At 40.0% G+C, this 21,373-nt stretch overlaps 1 protein-coding gene and 1 non-coding gene across 2 annotated transcripts in view; one reads left to right on the forward strand and one right to left on the reverse strand.

Annotated features, from left to right (window-relative positions):
* Rnf125 (ring finger protein 125) overlaps positions 1-19,758 on the reverse strand; it is a 36,496-nt gene extending 16,738 nt beyond the window's left edge. The window contains exons 1-2 of the mRNA XM_026400759.1: positions 19,458-19,758; positions 859-1,012 (exon numbers count right to left, since the gene is read on the reverse strand). Of these exons, the coding sequence (XP_026256544.1) occupies positions 859-1,012; positions 19,458-19,621 (318 nt within the window). The 5' untranslated portion in view covers positions 19,622-19,758. The remainder of the gene's footprint in view (positions 1-858; positions 1,013-19,457) is intronic.
* Positions 13,058-13,130, forward strand: Trnav-cac (transfer RNA valine (anticodon CAC)). The gene has a single exon. It is a non-coding gene; the product is annotated as a tRNA-Val (tRNA).
* Positions 19,759-21,373: the final 1,615 nt, after the last annotated feature.

Raw genomic sequence — 21,373 nt, forward strand, 5'->3', positions numbered from 1 at the left:
CCCAGCTACTCAGGAGGTTGGGCTGGAGGATGGCAAATTCAAGGTCAAAGTCTGGGCAACTTTGCAAAACCCTGTCTCAAAATGAAAAATAAAAAAAGGCTGAGGATGGGGATATAGCTCAGTGGTAGAGTGCCTGCCTGGCATGTGCAAGACCCTGGGTTCAATCCCCAAGCACCAAAAAAAAAAAAAAAAAAAAGGGGGGGGGGGGCTGGCGATGTAGTTCAGTGGTAGAATGTCCCTGGATTCAACCCCCAGTAGTTTTTGGTGAAAAAAAATTTTTTTTGAAAAGTTAGGCAAACATAGTACAGGGGTCTGTTTCATCTGCTGCCTATACATATGAAATCGGAGAGATGCCAGTAAAAAGGCTGAGATAAAGCAGTTAGAAAAGCTGAGTAGAATGGGATCAAAAGCAAAGGCAAAATCAGGCACAGTGGCGCTCGCCTGTAATCCCAGCAGCTCAGGAGGCTGAGGCAGGAGGATCGCAACTTCAAAGTCAACAATGTATCAAGGTCCTAAGCAACATTCTGAGACCCTGTCTCAAAATAAAAAATAAAAAGAGCTGGGGATGTGGCTCAGTGGTTTATCACTCCTGGGGGTTCAATCTCTGGTACCAAAACAAAACAACCACAAAAAAAACACAGGTGGGCTGGGGCTGTGGTTCAGTGGCAGAGCGCCTGCCTCGAACATGTGAGGCACTGGGTTCAATCCTCAGCACCACACAAAAATAAATAAACAAAATGAAGACAATGTGTCCATCTATAACTAAGAAATATTTGAAAAGAAAAGAAAAGCACAGGAAAAGTGGTAATTTTTTCAGTCACCTAAGCCAGTAACCGTGAACATGTGCATGTCACATACCAGGGTGTCACACTCAGTGCAATTCTGGTACTCTGATTTCATTCTTTTGGCCACGTCAGTTGCTGGAACTCCTTCTGAAGGAAGATATGCCCGACAATATGGACAGGTCCACTTGTTGTTCTTTAAACTGGTAGCAATACAGGAACGGCAGAATCTACCCAAAACAAACCAAGAATATGTCACTTTCCTTGAATGACATAAAAGAGCCACCACCATGTGTTTGTGTAAATTGTAATTTAATGTGCACTATCAACCATACTACCCAAAAATATAGGTCCACTTGCATCCTACACTTCCCAGAGAATGGCTCACCTTCCTGGTGAGACTTCTTTGAGATCACATGCTTTCACCTCAAGTACTTGCATTTATGTAAACAAAAGTAAGAATACAGAGTGAGCGAAAGAGCATTAAAACTAACTCAAGGCCGGACGCAGTTGTGCAAGCCTATAATCCCAGCACCTCAGGAGGCTAAGGCAAGAAGTTTGCAAGCTCAAAGCCAACCTCAGCAAAAGCAAGGTGCTAAGCAACTCACTGGGACCTTATTTCTAAATAAAATATAAAATAGGGCTGGGGATGTGACTCAGTGGTCGAGTGCCCCCAAATTCAATCCCCAATACCAAAAACAAAAAAACAAACAATAACAACAACAACAACAACAATAAAAAAAAAACCCACTAACTCAAAGAAAGGGGCTGGCAGCACATACCTGTAATCCTAGCAACTCGGGAGGCTAAGGCAGGAGGATCATAAGTTCAAGGCCAGGCTCAGCAATTTAGTGAGGCCCTAAGCAACTTAATGAGATCCTATCTTAAAATTAAAAATAAAAAAAAGACTGCAGATATGGCTCAGTGGTTAAGAATCCCTGGGTTCAATCCCTGTTACCCAAATTAATTATTTAATGAATTTTAAAAATTGAAAAATAAGTGATTTTTAAAAACTAACTAAAAAATAACTATTGTTTTTCCTTTTTCCTAATCTTACTTTACCTCAAATTGTTGGAAAATTGGTCTTTGGTCTGTGTTTTTTTTTTTTTTTTTTTTTTTTTTTTGTGTGTTCATTGGATAAGAAAACAGCAGAGGGTTGGAGGGATGTAGCTCAGTGGTTGAGGACTTTATCTAGTATGTGCCAGGACTTGGGTGTAATTCCCAGCACCAAAAAAAAAAAAAAAAAAAAAAAGGAGAAAGAGAAGAAGAAGAAGAAGAAGGAAAGAAAGAAAGAAAATAGCAGCAAGTCAAATAAGTAAAAATACCAGGCATGTTTTTTTTTTTGTTTGTTTGTTTGTTTGTTTGTTTGTTTTTGCGACAGGGTCTCACTATGTTGTCAAGGATAGCCTTGAAATAAAAATCCTTCTGCCTTAGCCTCCCAATTAGCAAGGACTACAAGCAGGTGCCACTAGCTGACTATAATTCTTTTGAAAATCATTTTAATGTCATTCCTTGATATTGAAAATTAACTAATCAAAGTCACCACTTTAGGAATGTCCTCTGAGTCAAGAAATATATTCTCTGACTTATTTAGAGGTATCCTAATAAAATCTCAATATAATTCACAGAAAATCCTGACTTATTTATAGAAGCTGTTGAAGGCTAAGTGTACATGAAATTGAAATGAGCATTTTAGAACAGTTATATACATTAGCATGATCAGGTACCTCTTAAACTATTCAGCACTTAATATCTATTTGGGAGTATTAGTACATATTAAAATTTTAACTTGCCGAGCGCAGTGTTGCACATCAGTAATCCCAGCAGTTTGGGAGACTGAGGCAGGACGATTGGGAGTTCAAAGCCAGCCTCAGCAAAAGTGAGGCCCTAAGCAACTCAGTGAGACTCTGTCTCTAAATAAGATACATAACAGGGCTTGTGTCTCTAAATAAGATACAAAACCCTGTTTTGTATCTTATTTAGGGAATGTGGCTCAGTGGTCAAGCGCCCCTGAGTTCAATCCCCGGTAACCAAAAAAAAAAAAAAAAAACTTAAAACTTTTCAAGGGTGTAGCTCATTGGTGGGGTTCTACCTACCATGCCCAAAGCCTTGAGTTTGATCTCCAACACCACCAAATACAAAAGGTTAATATGTCATACATATTGAAAAGTTTACATATTGAAGCTATATAGTTCAATGAAATGTGACCCACCAATAGTACATACCCATACAAGTAGAGGATAGGAAAGGTAGCAGAATACAACAGTTACTAATAGGGCATTATGTAAAAATGTGGATGTGTAACCGATGTGATTCTGCAATCTGTATTTGGGGTAAAATTGGGAGTTCATAACCATACAAGTAGAGCATGACCACACCCCAGAATCTCCCCTCTTGCTACCTTCCAGTCACAATTCTGATCTTTCCCATATAATCACTGAGTTAAAAAAAAAAAAAAAAGAAAATTAAGCAGGGCACAGTGGCCTAAGCCTGTAATCCCAGTATCTGAGGAGGCTGAGGCAGGAGGATCCCAAGTTCACGGCCAGCCTTAGCAATTTAGCAAGACCCTAAGCAACTTAGTGAGACCCTGTCTTAAAATAATAAAAAGACTTTGGGGATGTGGCTCAGTGGTAAAGCACTCTGGTACCAAACAACAACAAGAACAATAAAAACAGTATCTATACTTTAATATACAAAATGTTATAATATATTTATTAAATGTACCAATCTGCAGACTTACAGCTTTGCTATTCCTGCTTATGATCCTTTGTGGCTATAATCACTGAATCCTAACAGCAAAACTTATTTTTGCTATTTTTTACCTTGTATGAATGGAATCATTTGGTATGTGTAGTCTTCAGATCTGTCTTCTTCAATTCGATACTATGATTAAGGGATGTATCCATATTGCTGTGAGTACTTGAGATTGTCCATTCTAATTTGGTAAAGACTGTTGTGTGAATGTAACAAAATTTCTTTCCCATTGTATTGCCAATGGGCATTTGGGTAACATTTCAATGTGTTCTGATGATCAATTTTAGTAATGGACAAGCACAGACAGCTTCTAAACTCTTCTTGCTCTTTGGTTTCCTTGAACTCCCAGTTATGTTAGCCATTAGTGATTCTTAAAAGTACTCTCTTCTGAGTCTGTTGTTAAATTATTTTAAACACACAAGGGATACTTAAAGTTGCTTAGTGCTAGAATTATCCTGATGCTTCTGTCAACCCCGCATCCACTCCCTTCCAATAGTGTCTTATTTTTCTTCCAATAGCATCTTGTGCTGCAGAAGCAACCCCACTTCCATTAGATGCAACCTCAGTGGAACCTTAATCAAGGTGCCAACTGCGGCCTGCTGAAGATGTGAGCACTGGATGCAGGCCAGGCTGCATGAACCCTTTCTGGAAGTTGAGTACTGGACAGTGACACAAAGTCTCAGCAGCAGCAAATTGATGGGACTGCCCTGCTCTTTACCTAGAATCCCAGATCAGCCTAGGTTTCTACTCTTCTTTCTGTTTTTAATTCTTGTTTGGTGACAATTTTGATGTCATTTCAAACTGGATTCACTGACTCCTTTTCAAAACGTTAACACATTCATATACTTTAATTCACTTAACCATAAGAAAACCCTGAGAAAGATCACAATTTCCATTTATAGACAAAGAAACTGAGGTACACAGAACTACTTCTGTAAGATCATGTAAATAGAAAGTACCTGGCTTCAATTGGTGGTGAGCTGGGGTTTTCTGATCCAAAGAACAGTAACCATTCATTCCACCACAACGGCTGCCCCAGTTAGAGCAGTCAATACTTGAGGAATCAGGAGACCTGAGTCTCTACTACCTTTTACCTCTCTCAACATTAGCTAATTGTAAACTCTAAGGAACAGTCTGCCCTTGCATATTTCTGGGTCTCTAAGAATTGGTTCTCAAAATGTATTCTTAAAGAGTATTTAATACAGGGCTGAGGATATAGCTCAGCTGGTAGAGGGCTTGTCTTGCATGCACAAGTCCCTGGGTTCAATCCCCAGCACCAAAGGAAACACACACACACACACACACACACACACACACACACACACAAATGGTTTAAATGTTAACTCAAATATATTTTTTCTTCTGAGGTGCTAAGGATAGAACCCAGAGCCTTGAGCATGCTAGGCAAACACTGTACCACTGAGATCTATATATTTTTGTTTTTTGGGGGGTTTTTTGGCAGTGCTGGGCATGGAACCCAGAGCCTCATCATGCTAGGCAAGGGTTCTACCACTGAGCTACATCCCCAACCCTTCAACTTAACGTTAATATTTCAAATTCAAGACCTATAAGTCTGACATGAATTATTTAGGAGCAAGCAGATAACATTTCGGTTTTCTCAACTACAAGTGTCCACCTTTTTTTTCTCAACTGATTTAAGTTTTAGGCCAATCCAAGCAGAAGATGAATACCAGTGCAACCCTGTGGCAGGCACTTGTACACTTTACCCATTTCTCCTATAATAATTGTAAACGGATGCTGGGCTTTCTCATTTTATTGATGTTTATGAAAGTGGGGATGTTTGTGCAAAATAGTAACCTCAAGTCACTTTTTTTTTCCTTAGAGTTCCTCATATAAACACCCTAACCTCTATACAAGGGTGTTATCTGTAGGATGAAACACACATGTGCATTATATAGATGCTACTGCATCATATGAAAATTTAGTTGCAAATAATCACTCAATAAAAGTAGCTATTACATGGAGAAAACAGCCAGGCGCAGTGGTGCACGCCTGTAATCCCCACAGTTTGCGAGGCTGAGGCAGGAGGATCTAGAGTTCAAAGCCAGCCTCAGCAACTTAGTGAGGCACTAAGCAACTCAGGGAGACCTGGTCTCTAAATAAAATATAAAAAAGGGCTGGGGATGTGGCTCAGTGGTTGAGTGCTCCTGAGTTCAATCTCCAATACCAAAACAAACAAACAAACAAACAAAACCAGAAAGCCATGGAGTTTAAGAAGAGACCACAGGTATTAATTCTGTATATATAAAAACCATTTAAAAATATTGCTATGAAAAGCCATGGAATGCCCGCAGCTCTGTCCTCCTTTGCGGCATGTAGAAACAAGACTGTAGAAACAAGGTTAAAATTTTCTCCTTAAAAACAATCAAGAACATAAAGAGCGAGCCTACAGAATGGGAGAAAAAATCATTGCCACCTTCATCTCAGATAGAGCATTAATTTCCAGTATATAGAGAGAATTCAAAAAGCTTAACACTCCAACAAACAAATAACCCAATCAATACATGGGCAAAGAGACTGAACAGGTACTTCATGGAAGAAGAAATACCATGGGTCAACAAATATATGTGAAAAAGTTCAACATCTTTAGCAATTAGAGAAATACAAATTAAAACTAGACTGAGATTTCATCTCACTCTAGTCAGAATGGCAATTATCAAGAATACAAGTAACAATAAATGTTGGTGAAGATGTGGGGGAAAAGAGTCACTCCTACATTGCTGGTGGGACTGCAAATTTGTGCAACCACCCTGGAAAGCAGTGTGGAGTTTCCTCAGAAAACTTGAAATAGACCATCATTTGATCCAGTTATCTCACTCCTCAGCATGTTCCCAGAGAACTTAAAATTAGCATATTATAGTGATGTGGCCATATCAATGTTTATAAACATATAAAGCAGCTCAATTCACAATAGCTAAGCTGTGGAACCAACCCAGATGCCCTTCAACAGATGAATGGATAAAAAAATTGTGGTATATATGCACAATGGAATATTATTCATCCATAAAGAAGAATGAAATTATGGCATTTGCTGGTAAATGGATAGAACTAGAGACAATCCTACTGAGATAAGCCAATCCCCACCTACAGATGCTAACACACAATACGGGGGGCAGGGGGAGAATAGAAATTCATTGGATTAAAGGTGAATGAAGGGAAAGAAGGGAAAATGGGAATAAGAAAGATAGTAAAATGAATCAGAGATAACTTCCCTATGTTCATATAGGAATACACAGTTATTTGTAACTCCACATCATAGACAACCACAAGAATGGGAAGTTATACTCCATGTATATATATACTCAAAATATACTCTATTGTCATGTATATCTGACAAGAACAAATTTTTTTTAAAAAGCACACAATTTTTTTCTCCTTAAAATTAATATAGTAATCAAATTCAGCTTATGAGAGCTGGAGAATTGAATTAAACATCCTCACCCTAGTGTACAGGTGTAGTCAGGCACAGTGACACTAGCCTACATTCCCATCAACTCAGGAGGCTGAGGCAGGAGGATCACAAGTTGAAGTCCAGCCTCAGCAATTTAGCAAGGCCCTGAGCAACTTAGTGAGTCCCTTCCTCAAAATAAAAAAAGCAAAAGGGCTGAGGATGTAGCTCATTGGTAAAGCAGAGTTGGGTTCAATCCCCTGAACAACAACAACAACAACAAAAAGTGTACAGGTGTAAAATTTTAAAAGCCAGGTGTGATGATATACATGTGTAATCCCAGCTACTCAGGAGGCTAAGGCACCAGCATAGCAACTTTGGGATCAGCCTGGGCAATTTAGCAATACTTTGAATAGCAAAATAAAATAAAATCTAAAACAATGAAAAAATAAAAATAAAAAGAGCTGGTGCTATAGCTCAGTGATAAAGTGCTTGCCTAGTATGTGCAAGACCCTGAGTTTCATCTCCAGTCCTCCTAAAAAAATTTTTTTTTAAAAAAAGGAAAGATGGAAGGAAGAAAGATAAAATGAAAGAGGCCTGGTGTGGTGGCAAGCGCCCTAATCCGAGTGGCTTGGGAGGCTGAGGCAGGAGGATCTTGAGTTCAAAGCCAGCCTCAGCAACAGCAAGGTGCTCAGCAACTCAGGGAGATCCTGTCTGTAAATAAAATACAATAGGGCTGGGGATATAAATAAATAAAAAGGCCTGGGGATGTGGCTCAGTGGCAGTGTCCCTGAGTTCAATCCTTGGTACACTCCGCCCTCTGCAAAAAAAAAAAAAAAAAAGATGGATTACAGATTTACAAGAGCATAGCAAGGAGTGGTGTTTTAGGTCTGTTTTAAGAGGCAGTTCTAGAGAGGATGGTGGTTTATGCCAGCAAAGTAGCAGTTGACAGTAGTAAATCGGCAGATTTAGCATTTAATTTGGAAGCATAGGCAAACGGGTTCCAACATCAAATGACATAAAATACTTTTATGCAAAGTGAAAGACGTCAAACACAAAAGACTACTGACTGCACAGATTCTAAAACTGGATGACAGAAGCAGATGGGGTTCTTCGGGGCTGGTGGTTGGTAGAAGGAATCGACTACAAAGGCTAGGAGGGAATTTTTTAGAGTCAAGAAACAAAATGTTCCTGATCTTGTTTGTGGTGGTGGTTCATCAGATTTCACAGAATCATCAGATTTCACACAAAGCCAATTTTCTGGCTGCTCTTGCTCAGCTAGTCTCACTAGACTCGTGTGACTCTGGAATCTCATCCCTGGGAAGCCACATGGGTCGGTGCCTCTTCCAGAGGGTACTATTGGCCCTTGCCACTCATTTGCAGCAGGAATCTCACCCCTGTGAAACTGTAGCTAGCTATCCATGAGGAAATCAATGAGGAACTAGATAATGACTCAACTCAGAAACCAGATGGAAAGTTAATTACCTCATTCCTATTTGTTATTTTATGAACCCTTTTCTGTTTCCCTAAATTAAATGGTTGGCCAAAAATCCCCTACAACCAAGAGGTCAGTAAAGCATTGGAAGGAAACAGGAAAAGACAGCTGAAGATCCTGGGTAGATTTATGGGCTCCATCTGATGAGGTAAAACTAAATCCTAAATGGATTTTAAAAGGAAAGGGATGCCATTACGGAGTCCCTGGGGTCTAGGGCAAGCAAAGCAAAATAAGGACCCAGAGCTGATTTCGAATGTGGTTCTGGAAGACATTGTTGGCAACCCGTGGCAGGTCTAATCTTCTATATATAGCTGTCTCACTGTGGGTATGCTAATGTGAAGCTGAATTAAAATCTTGGCCTGTCTTGGTAAACATGAACATGGAAATACAATAAAGGGAGTTGTTATTGTTATTCAAAGCGACAAAGTCTCGGCTAGAATATTCCATTCTAGGGCAATAAACACTTCACTCCCTTTTCATTAATGGATGACACTGGACAGGCCCAAGTGCAGCAATTCTTGGAGCTGAGCCCCCCTGACCTTGAATGGCCTCCAGATTCCCTCTGATGTGTTGATATATTTGACTAGGTCATAGTCAAAGTCCAGCCTGGGAACTGGTCTTTCAATCTCCAAATTTTGCCTCTGCAGATCTCTGCATATCACTGTGTATTGATTTTAAATTTTATTCTTTACCCTAAAATCTTAGAGGAGCGCTTCTTCATAACCCTCAAACACTGCCTCATCTTACTGTAAATGAAATAGGATTACGTAGCTGCGTTTCTCAAACATTAAAGAAGATAAAATCACCTGGGGATCTTTGTTTAAATGCATGTTCCTATTCAGTAGATCTGATGTAAGTCCCAAATTCTGCAGTGCTGCTGGTCTAAGGACCAGAAACCAGAACCTAAGAGGCATCTCTGTGTAAAACTCAATCTGCCACGTTATTTAGGTTCTGTTTGTGAGAACATACATAATTCAATAGGTCAGTAATGTTTAATTCATCTATGACAATACTAATGCTGCTAAGTAAACACAGAGCAGTCTAACTACGCGGGGAGGGGAGGGGAGGCAAATTGTGGACCAGCTTAATTACATCTTTCTGAAATTCTCATCACTACAGGCACAGATGAATAACCCTATAGGAGTGGTGGATGAGGTTCAAAACTATCACAAGACTACTATTACCCAAACTGCAAGCCTAAAATACATACATAACTACATGGCATATGGTGACTGACACCTGGGGAGTGATGGTCCCCTCTTAAGGGGCATTCACCAAATTATACCAACCATCTTTTGTTTTGGAGTCACTCACTAATTCAGCAACCATCAAACAATAAGTTGCCAGATCTTAAGAAGTGGCAATGTGGAAAGCAGCATTCTTTTATTAGAACAATGGCTCTGAAGAGTTTTTAGATCACTATAGTAGAAAAGACCTCACTCATCTAATTTTAAGTAACATCCCAGTACATTGGGAGGAAGAAGTGTTCTATGCACTTTTTTGTTCTATCATCAGGGCATGGATGTTTTATGTTTAAGCTGCAGTTTCATCTTAAAGTCATTTATTGGAAAATCATAGATCAAATATTTTGAGCGATTGTCCCAATTTTTCTCCTTCCCTTTACCTTCCAACTCCATGAAAGGATTTTTTTTTTTTTGGGGGGTGGGGAGGGAGGAGGTTACTAGGGATTGAACTCAGAGGCACTTGACCACTGAGCCACACCCCCAGCCCTATTTTGTATTTTATTTAGAGACAGGGTCTCACTGAGTTGCTTAGCACCTCTCTTTTGCTGAGGTTGGCTTTAAACTCGTGATCCTCCTGTCTCAGCTTCCCAAGCTGCTGGAATTACAAGCATGTGCCAGGGTGCCCAGCTCATAAAGACTTTCTATATTCCCTGTCTCTGATTCTGTCCTCTGGGCACTCATGAATTCACTCTAGTTAGGCTTTAGAGCCCGCTATTCACCGAAACTGCTCAAGATGACAATGGTCTCCATGTTGCTTATCCAATGAAAGGTCAAGTTTATCTTCATCTTCTTGACCTTTAAGCAGCAGTAGATAGAGTGAATCCTTCTTGCCTTCTTGAATATTTTATCACTCACTTGGCCTCCAGAATCCAATCTGATTTCCTCCTAACTCTTGGCTGGTCCTTTGTAGTTTCCATGTCTGTCTCTGAACACAGGTGAGCACCACTATGCAGGCTTAGACATCTATGCTTTACTAACCATGTCTAGTCCTTGATAAATTCAACCAGTCTCATGGATTAGATCAAGTATATGCCATGACCATGGATTTTATTTATCTATAATCCATGTCTTCCTCTGAACTTCAGACTCAGAGATTCAATCTACTGCTCACTGTCTCCACTTGGTTGTCCCCAACTTTGATGTCATCTTGCTTCCTCACTTTCCCTGACACACCACATTAAATTCATCTTGTAGCAGCACCTTTAAATACTCCTAAAATCCCACCATTCTCACCCCATCCACTCTTCACATCTGGTTCTAGTCTCTCACTTGGATTATGACAGTGGCCTCCAACTCGCTCTCGTGGTCCTAGCCACCTCCCTATAGTCTATTCTATTCTATTAAGTCATTTCATGCCATATCTCTGTTCAAAACCCTTACTTGGGTGAAGTGACATAAGCAGGGGCAGGGTAGCCTGGCCTAGACCTGGCTTTAGCATTTTGGCTCTGACCCAGCTGGTGCCTTTTACTGATTGATGTCAGAGGTCACTTGTTCAGAGACTGCCACACAGGTGGCTGGAGACAGGAGTTCTCATCCTGGTGTTAATGTGCACGCTAATCTCCTGTGTAGCCAGTTTCCCCAGTTGACCAGATCCCAGGTGATCCAGGCTGAGGTCTCCAGGGCAACCATGTAGTTCTGTGTTCTCTGAAGCTTTTCCTATGACTCAGATTCTATGTTGGGTCAATTTCCATCACCAGACTTTCCCAGTGGACAGACAGAGGATGAATGAGGTCCCTTTCCTAATGATAAAGACTGAAAGTGCAGATTCAGCTCTTTCTAATTGCCAGATGAGAATTTTGAGAAATCGCAGACTTCATGCTGTACATTAAAATTATAGACTCGAGTGGTTTGGTCAAGGAAAAAAAAATATTCAGAGAAACAGGCCAGCTTTTTATAAATGCCCCCAACCCCACTCCACCCTACTGCTCCCCTCATTCACTTAGCTGCAGCCAAACTAGCTTCCTCACCTCCTTCCTTCCTCTAGACCACGCCTGTACAAAACGAGGCCCCATTTTTTAAAAATTCATGTTTAATTAAGTATGGAAATTGAGAGAGTTATTTAAAAACTCAGCTGGCAATCTGACAGTAATTTTATTTTATTTGTGTTGAACCTAAAGATTATTAAAGTTTTTTTGATTTTTTTTTTTTTTTTTTTTTTTTTTTTTAGTATTGGAGATGGAACCCAGCGGCACTGAGCAACATCCCCAATCCTCTTTTTATTTTGAGAAAGGGTCTCACTAAGTTGCTGAGGCTGACCTCAAATTTGTGGTCATCCTGCCTCAGCCTCTTGAGTTTCTGAGATTTCAGTCCTGAGCCAGAACCTAATAATTTTTAAAATGAGTGCTTGTTATATATATATATATATATATAGGGGCTGGGAATGTGGCTCAAGCGGTGGCGCGCTTGCCTGGCATGCGTGCGGCCCGGGTTCGATCCTCAGCACCACATACAGACAAAGATGTTATGTCTGCCGAAAACTAAAAAATAAATATTAAAAAAATTCTCTCTCTCTCTCTCTCTCTCTTAAAAAAAAAAAAATATATATATATATATATATATATATATATATATATTTAGTGTTTTAAGATTTCATTTTTCTTATTTATTTATTTATTTATTTAAGACAGAATCTTGATACGTTGCCCCAACTGGCCTCAAACTACTGGACTCAAGTGATCCTTTGTCTCAACCTAGTGAGTATCTGGGAGTATAGATGCACCATCACACCTGGCTTAGATTTTCACTTTCCTATAAGACTTGTATTTATATTACAAAATTAGTGATGGGCTGGAAATTAACAAAAAACAAAACAAAAAAACACTTTTGTGTGTATGTGTGTGTGCTGGGAATTGAACCACTTGCTCCTAGTCTTTACAGTAGACAATTTGAGAAGCACTTCTTTATATCCTAAAATTGCAACTCTCCCATTTACTTTCCATTTTGTTTCTTTGCCTTCTCTTTCTCCTTCTTTTTTTCCTCCCCAACCCTTAACATCCATCAATATATAGTCATCTCTTCATATCTGTTGGGGAACAAAATTCCCTGATGCTCAAGTTCCTCATAGAAAGTGGCACATCAGGCTGGGGATGTGGCTCAGTGGTATAGTGGTAGTCTCAACATGCATGAGGCCCTGGGTTAGATTCCTAGCACTGCAAAAAATAAATAAATAAATAAAATGTTATGTGGTATTTGCATATAACGTAGGCCCATCCTGCTGTATATGTTAAATCATCTCTAAACTAGGTGTGGTGGTACACACCCCTATAATTCCAGCACTAAATTCCAGGATGAGGCAGGAAGACCATGATTTTGAGGCCAGGAGGGACAACATAGTGAGACCCTATCTCAAAATAAAGAAATCATCACTTGGGCTGGGGATATAGCTCAGTTGGTAGAGTGCTTGCCTCACATGCACAAGGCCCTGGGTTCAATCCCCAGCACCACCAAAAAAAAAAAAAAAAGAAAGAAAGAAATCATCTCTTGATGAATTATAATACCTAATACAATAAAATGCTACACACAAATAATATATTGTTTAGAGAATGAGGACAAGAAAAAAAAAGCCCATATGTATTCAGTACAAACATTTTTTTCTGAATATTTTCAGAAATAACAGTTGTTTTGAAACCCAGGATGCAAAATCTGTGGATAAGGAGGGCCAACTGTGTACTGCATGCTTAACACTATTATCTTATTTTTTGTCCATTTTCCCTGGAAGAACATCTACTGGATCAATAAATTAATCTACTCCATACAATTACAGATCTAACTAAATAACCCATGGCAAACCAAAGTGATAATGATAAAACTCGATGAACCCTTATTATTATTTTTTGGAGGGTACCAGGGATTGAACTCAGGGGCAATTGACAACTGAACCACATCCCCAGGCCTTTTTTTTTAAATTTACAGACAGGGTCTCACTTTTTGCTGAGACTGGCTTTGAACTAGTAATTCTCCTGCCTTGGCCTCCCAAGCCACCAAGATTACAGGCATGCACCATAGTACCCAGCTGATGAACACTTATTTATTGAGATGGGATCTCACTATGTTGCTAAGACTGATCTGCAACTGTTCAGCTCCAGATGCTCCTGTCTCAGTCTCCAGAGTGCTGGGATTACAGGTGTGCACCACCACTCACCAGCTTTAAACAAAGATTTTTAAATTTAAAGAACAGTGTGTAAGTTCCTACCAGCCACACAGGGTTATGTGCATTGTTAACAGACAAGCAAGTTGCCTGGTAGCATGCTGAAATGTACTCAGGTAAAGACTAATAATGATCTAATTTTTGTTTTTAGTAACCAGATTTTACTAACCCTGGAAAACTTAATACCTGGACAAAGTGGTGCACATCAGTAATTCCAGCTACTAGTGAGGCTGAGGCAGGAGTATTTCAAGTTTGAGGCCAGGCTCAGCAACTTAGCAAGAACCTCAGTAACTCAGAGAGATCCTGTCTCAAAATAAAAAATAAAAGGGACTGGTGATGTACAGCACTTCTGAGTTCAATCTCTAGTACCAATAAATAAATAAATAAATTTAAAAAGGGCTGGGGACATGGCTCAGTGGTAGATACCCCTGGGTTCAATTCCCCAGTACCATAATCATGTGTGCACGCACACACACAACTCATTTAATAAATGTGATGGTCAATCGTATGTGTTAACTTCATAATAGTACTCTGTTTAGTCAAACATTTACCTGGATGTTGCTCTAAAGGTATTCTGTAGATGTGGGTTAACATCTATAATCAGTTGACTGTAAGAGATTACCCTTGATAATATATACCAGTTCCTTAAAAATATCCTTCCTTTCCTTCTCCCACGTATATATAAGATTTTAAGGAATCAGTGTCTATTTATACTTATATATTTATATATATTTTCTCTATATATAAATGAATATATGTAATAATATAGAATATGTAAATATTTCTTAGTTTGAGCTTCAACTACATATGAAATATATAAATATAAATACATATGACTATAAAAATATGTATCTGAATAAAAATATCTATATACCCCAAAGTATAATTCTTTGACATACTGAGTTCTTTGAATTGAAGAAGCAGTCTGAAAACTAGTCTGACTTCCCACTCCTCTTTTCCTTCTGAAACAGAGAGGGACTTTCTCTGAAGTCCTCTTATCTACCTAAAGGCCAGATCCTCTAGATTAACGCACTAGAAAGAACCATAGAGTTGGCTGGGTGGTGGCTGGGGAGGCTGAGACAGGAGGGTTCAAAGCCAGCCTCAGCAAAAGCGAGGTGCTAAGCAACTCACTGGGACCCTGTCTCTAAATAAAATAAAAAATAGGGCTGAGGATGTGGCTCAATGGTTGAATGACCCCGAGTTCAATTGCTGGTACCGGCCTCCCCCACCCAAAAGAAACCTAGAGTTGACACCACACCCAGAAACCAGAAAAACTTTGTTCTTTAAGCTCATTCATCTCCTCTAAAAATATTTTATACTCTTCCAAATATGTTTACAGGTCTTCCTTCTCTCTTCCCTATGAAGAAAGTGTGTAAGTTTCTGAATCTCACTGGGTTGTTGGGTGTTCACTCTGTGATGTCTCTGGGCCTTTATTTATTTATTTATTTATTATTTTTGGTACTAGGGATTGAATCCAGGGACGCTTAACCACTGAGCCTCATCCCCAGCCCTTTCAAATATTTTATTTAGAGACACGGTCTCGCTGAGTTACTTAGGGCCTCACTAAATTGTTGAGGCTGGCTGTGAATTTGCGATCCCTCTGCCTCAGCCTCCGGGATTACAGGTGTGCTCCACAGTGTCCAGCACCTTTGGACCTTTAATAAACTGTGTGCCTTTTCTCCTGTTAATTTACTGTCAGTTTTTTCCAACAGATTCAATGATACTGCCAGGAAACTAACATGTACACCCTTATTGGTGTTTCTCTAGAGAACCTCCACTAACAGATATTACATAAGTAGATAAAAACGTCTATAATAAATAATAGGATAAAATCTTTAATCTCAGGTTAAACAAGAAGTCTTTGGGATTAAACATCTCCTGTAAGAATGAAAGCACTGGGTGGGGTTGGTAGAGCACTTGCCTAGCATGCTTGAGGTCCTAAGTTTGATTCCCAGCACTGCAAAAAAAAGAAGAAGAAGAAATAAAGAAAAAAAAAAAAAGAAATGAAATGGAATGAAAGCACTGATGTATATTTCTAGATCAGTCTAGAACTCACCAGGAAGACACTCAGACTCTACTTAGAGAACCAGCAATTTGGGGCAGGATTTTCTGCTCATACTTGACCACAAATGGAATGTTTTAATCCACATACCTGAAAGCACTTCAGAATTATCCTTGACAGTTTCACTGAAGCAAAATTAGTCACCTTCTGTGACACAGAGCAGTCATATCCACTGAGTTCACTGGAGATGTGGCTCTTTAGACCTTACCGAATGCCCAGTTAGTGCTCAGCCGTTTTAGGCTCATTCTCAATCTCTATATTCTACTCAGATAACTCTCTCCAGTTCTTTCCCTAATCCTATTCTCCCAGGATCTTTGGACTATTTCCACTTAGATATTTTCATATGGGACTACTGTATCTTCAACAGGCCCATTTGTAAGTTCATTAACTTCCTCCTGAGTCAAACTCTCCTCCTCTCTTTATCACTGGGCTTAAAATCTGGGAGTTGTCTTTGATATATTTCTCTGTATATCCAATCTGACAGCAATTGAATATTTTGAATATTTCTTTTATCTGTAAATCAAATTCCTTTTGAGCTCAATTCATACAACTTCAATTTATCTATCCTCTCTTTTCCCAGCTCTGATAATAGAAGATTCAGAGTTAAGAAGCCCTTTCCCCCAAATGTTTTTATGACTAATATAGTAATATGAACAAAGCCAATTAAAAAATATAAAATATCAAAAAAAAAAAAGCTTCTTCAAGTCTGCTACAGGAAAAAGAAAAAAGCTAAAAGTAAGACTATCTGAGACATCTTGGAAATGTTATAGATTTATCTTTTGTGGCCCAGTTTGCTTCCAAAAAGCAAAAAATTCAGAAATAACAAATAATAACTGTTCATGGGTGTTTTGCTCATTGAATGACTGAAGGAAACAGAAACCATATTTTGAACTTTCTTTTTTCTGTGCTGGAAATCAAATCTAGGGCCTTGTGCAAAAGAAGCTGGTGTTCTACCACTGAGCTACAGCCCCAGCCCTTCATCTTTAATACGGAATTTCTTTATATTCTAAATGTCTACAAAATTGTACTGTTCACCTCACTTTACAAATAAAAAACAACTGAGAGCAGGGTATGGTGGTGCACACCTGTAATCCCAGAAGCTTGGGAGGCTGAGGCAGGAGGATTATAAATTCAAAGCCAGTCTCAGCAACTTAGTGAGGCCCTAAGCAACTTAATGAGACCATGTCTCTAAATACAATAATGGACTATTGTATTCAGTGATTGAGCACCTCTGATTTCAATCCCTGGTACAAGAAAAAGAAAAGAAACATATTCAAAAAGATTCAACAGTTTAGTGAGTAGTTGCATAGCTGGCTAGTGGCAGAGTTGAATTAAGTCTAGTGCTCTGTAATGCCCGGTTTCTACTGTTACAATACAATTTATAAAGTACTCTATACATATTCTGAGTATCATTTCATTATTATAATTGTTTGACTTGGAATAGGTTTGTAAACAGAAACCAGAATAAAAAGACTTAGTTCAATAAGTTTGGAAATCTAATTTCAATATGGAATAATAAAATAGAGATTGCGTTTGCATTTCTTTATTTTCTATATTCATTGGAAAAGATTAATTCATTTAGCGTGCACAAATGGTGTTAACACACAGTCTCCAGTGTAAAAGGGACTCTGGTTAACATTTATAAAGTGGAAGGAGCCCAAGTAAATTTGCCAAAAGGAGGAATATGGAAATTCTGCCCACAGCCAGAACAATGGACATAGATTTGTCCAAACAAAGAACAGTAAAGTTAGGGAAGACAGTTTGTCCAGCCTTTGTTATGCTATTTTATGGCTATTTTTCCAGTCCCTGGCTTCCTGTTCACTTTAACAAAGAAAAAGATTAAACTAAAAATTTGACATTTTGCAAATTTATATTACCCTTTAGTAGAAGCCAGAACACTGTAAACAATAAATTATAGTGTCCAAATTCCAAACTCAAAAAACAACCTCCAGATGCCCATTCCAGTTTTACAGAAGGAACTAAAGACTCACGGTTCATCTTTGGCACAACTTTAGTCTTAATGCTAATAAAGATTAAATTTAATGTAGTTATCTTCAGTTTATTATTATCCTGAATTCATCAACATACTTTATCCTGTTACACAACAGCATTTTTTGCTTTCATACTGGCCTTTGGATATTGTGTCAATGAGTTATGTCTGGATGACTGGAAACATCAATAAGTAGAAAGGGGGTAAATTTAAGCCATGAGTTTAAAGTTCAAAGCTAAAAAAAAAAAAAAAAAAAAAAGGCCCTGAAAATACAGTCACAAAATAATGCCCAGAGCACTCTGCTTAAATATGTGTGGGCAGCACACTTTTCTCCCTGGCTCACTGATGAGCAATGGTGCAAACTGCTTCTCAAGGACCACTTAAATCCTTTCAAAAGCACTTTGTACGTTTGCATTTTTAATATGCCTTTTCTTCTTTCTTGGTAAGCCAAAAACCCATTTAAGCAACTGAGGTTTTGCTCCTGTGCTTCATCTACCAGGTGACATTAAGTGGCTTCACTCCTGATCTGTGCATCATGTACACACACAACAACAGCAACCACACTCACACCCATGTAAGAGGGGAGTTCTCCTAAGTGAACAGTGAACCCGAATTACAGATCCAATTTCCACCACATTACTACTCAAGCTCTAGCTAAAGACCCGCAGATTTTATATAGGAACTTTCAAACCCTTCTTAGAAACTACCGTGCTTTGCACCAACTGAGTTTTAAGTAAATAGTACCGTGGCTTTTAAGAAAGTTATTTTAATCATACTTTCAGTTTGGAGAGGAGAGCATGAAGCAGGTAATCTGCAGCCTCCTGTCACTTTGTGGCTGGGTTTTAAATGGCTTACAATCACTGGTTTGGTGCTAACTTCAAGCCTCATGTCCCACGTTGTTGTCCAACGACTTCAGAAAAGTCACTCAGATGCTCCAGTTGGACTTGAAGATCTTTGAGGTGTGTGTGTGTGTGTGTGTGTGTGTGTGTGTGTGTGTAAACGGACGCGGGGTTGCGATGGAAGGGCAGTTTTCACAGACCCCCCCATTGCTCAAGACACCCAGCTTCCGTGAGGGTTCTGCAGCACGTGCACAGATAGAGCAAAACAAAACCACTCGAGTTCTCGTGGGGGGAGAGAAGCTACAGCCGGTTCAACCAAGTCCAGCGGGAAAACTGCTTTGTGAGAGCCTTGTGGCCAGCGCTTGTTTCCTTTCTGTGCCAGGACGTGTGCTGGTTCTCCACCAGCTGGCAAGCCCTGGCTCTCCGCTGGCCAGCGCCTGGATCCCTATCTTGGAGTAGGCACCTGGGTTTCAGGGGGAGGCAGCTTTAGGGTGCTGCGTAGCTCGATTGTTTGTTTTCTCCTACCGAAATTCTGTGCAACCCTCCGATGAGGCATTTTCCCCGTGGCCCGCCCCCAGCGGTTTGAGGTTTATCCTTGCAGCTGTTTTCTAACGCGCTGGCTTCTTTTAAAACACACACACACACACACACACACACACACACCATGCCTTCGGCTTCCCCAACATCGTCCTCCCCAGAGGGTAGGCGTGCAAGCCGAGCTCCCCAGACACTTACACGTGTCCACAGCGGGTCCGGACGGGTTGGTGCAACACCTCAAGGCACACGGAGCAGTCGAAGGACGTAACCGGCAGTTCGGGGTCCCCCTTGCGCTCCACCGCCCGTGGGGTGGCAGAGGCTGGCGAGGATTTGCTGCTGTCGCTGCTCAGCAGGGAGCCCATCGCTGCGCGTCTCGCTCAGACAGCTGCCAAGAGCTCAGTGCCGGCTCTGGGTTGTTTTGTTGTCCTGCGGTGGAGGAAGGAAGTCCCAGCCCAGCTGTGATCGCCGCCTCCTAGCTCGCCCAGCTAGCACAGGCTGGAAGCCGTCTCCGCCGCCGGGTACAACCTCGGTCGAGGGCAGGCCAAGTGCGCAGCCCTGGGTTTGAAATTGTCTTTCGCTAGCTGCCTTGATTGGGGTGCAGAGGCGGAGTCGGCAGCCGCACCTCACAAGCTGCGATGTCTTGAGGTCTTGGGAGAATTGAAACCTGAAACCTCTATCGCAGAGGAGAAGACTTGGGCAGACAGTGAACCTGCCAGGCTACGGCACACGCCTCCTTCTCTCTGGTCACAAGTTAAGGAGAGTGATGTCCTGGTCACGCTTTATGGTAATTAGAAAACACCTACCTGATAGATGATGATCCTATCAGTCCTCCACATTGGAATCATAATAAGCTGCAAAGATGACCTAAAACAGCCGGTTGTGGTGGCTCAGGCTAGTAATTCCAGCAACTCAGGAGGCTGAGACCCTAGGATCACAAACTCAGCAATTTAGTAAGACCCTCAAGCAATTTGGCAAAGACCTAGTCTCAAAAAAGGCCTGGGGATATGACTCTGTGATTAAATACTCCTGAGATTAATCTCCAGTACCAAAAACAAAAATATAAACCCTCAAGGTTGAGCGTCTCCTAAGACACAGACTATCACAGATGATCACTAGTAGATTAGTCATCTACTCAGTGCTCCATAAATGGAGTGGTGGGATGGGGTTTTGAAAGAGATCTGAATTCAAATCTTGGTTCTAGGACGGGGATTCTGATTTCCTCAACTAAGGATTTCTTTCTACTGTTTGTATAATCTCCCCACCCCACCTATCATTTTTTAACATGACCAAGACTGGATATCACTCACTGACTTAATGCATTTTCCAAAAAAGGTATTTAGTGCTTACTGCATGCCAGACACTATCTGTGATAAGTTTTCGACAAACAAATAAAAAGTCAAATCTCACAGAATCACATAATTTAGTTTAGAAAAACAAAAATCTTGAGCAAGTTATAAATTCTCATGTAGTTTTACAGAACAACATTCAAAACACACATATAAGGTATATCATATCTCTAATACATAATGATCCCTTAAGCTTCATCTTGTTTCCCCAAGAAAGTATAAGTGATGAACACATAAATGAATAAATCATCTCAAATAAGAACCAGCAAGTAACAGGGCATTGTGGACTGCGCCTGTGATCCCAGCAACTCTGGAGGCTGAGGCAGGAGGATCACGAGTTTTGGGCCAGCCTCAGAAATTTAGGTAGGCCCTAAGCAATTTAGTGAGACTCTGTCTCAAAATAAAAAAAATACATAGACTAGAGGTATAACTCAGTGGTAAAAAGCCTGTGGGTTCAATCCCTAGTATCAAAAAAAAAAAAAAAAAAAAAAACTACAACAACAAAAATAAAGAAGATAAACACAAAGAATAAAGATGGAAAAAAAAAAATAAGGTCAGAGAAACCAGGCATGGTGGTACACACCTATAATCTCAGCTACTCCTGAGGGCAAGGCAGGAAAATCGTAAGTTTCAGACCAGCAATGAGCAACTTATTGTCTCACATAAAATAAGAAAAGGACTGGGGATGTAGCTCAGGGATACAGTGCCAGTGTGAGGCCCTGGGTTTAACCTTTATCATGGAAAAAAAAAAAAAAAAAAAAGGAAGAA

This window comes from Urocitellus parryii, chromosome 13 (assembly GCF_045843805.1).
Source record: "Urocitellus parryii isolate mUroPar1 chromosome 13, mUroPar1.hap1, whole genome shotgun sequence".
NCBI lineage: Eukaryota > Metazoa > Chordata > Mammalia > Rodentia > Sciuridae > Urocitellus > Urocitellus parryii.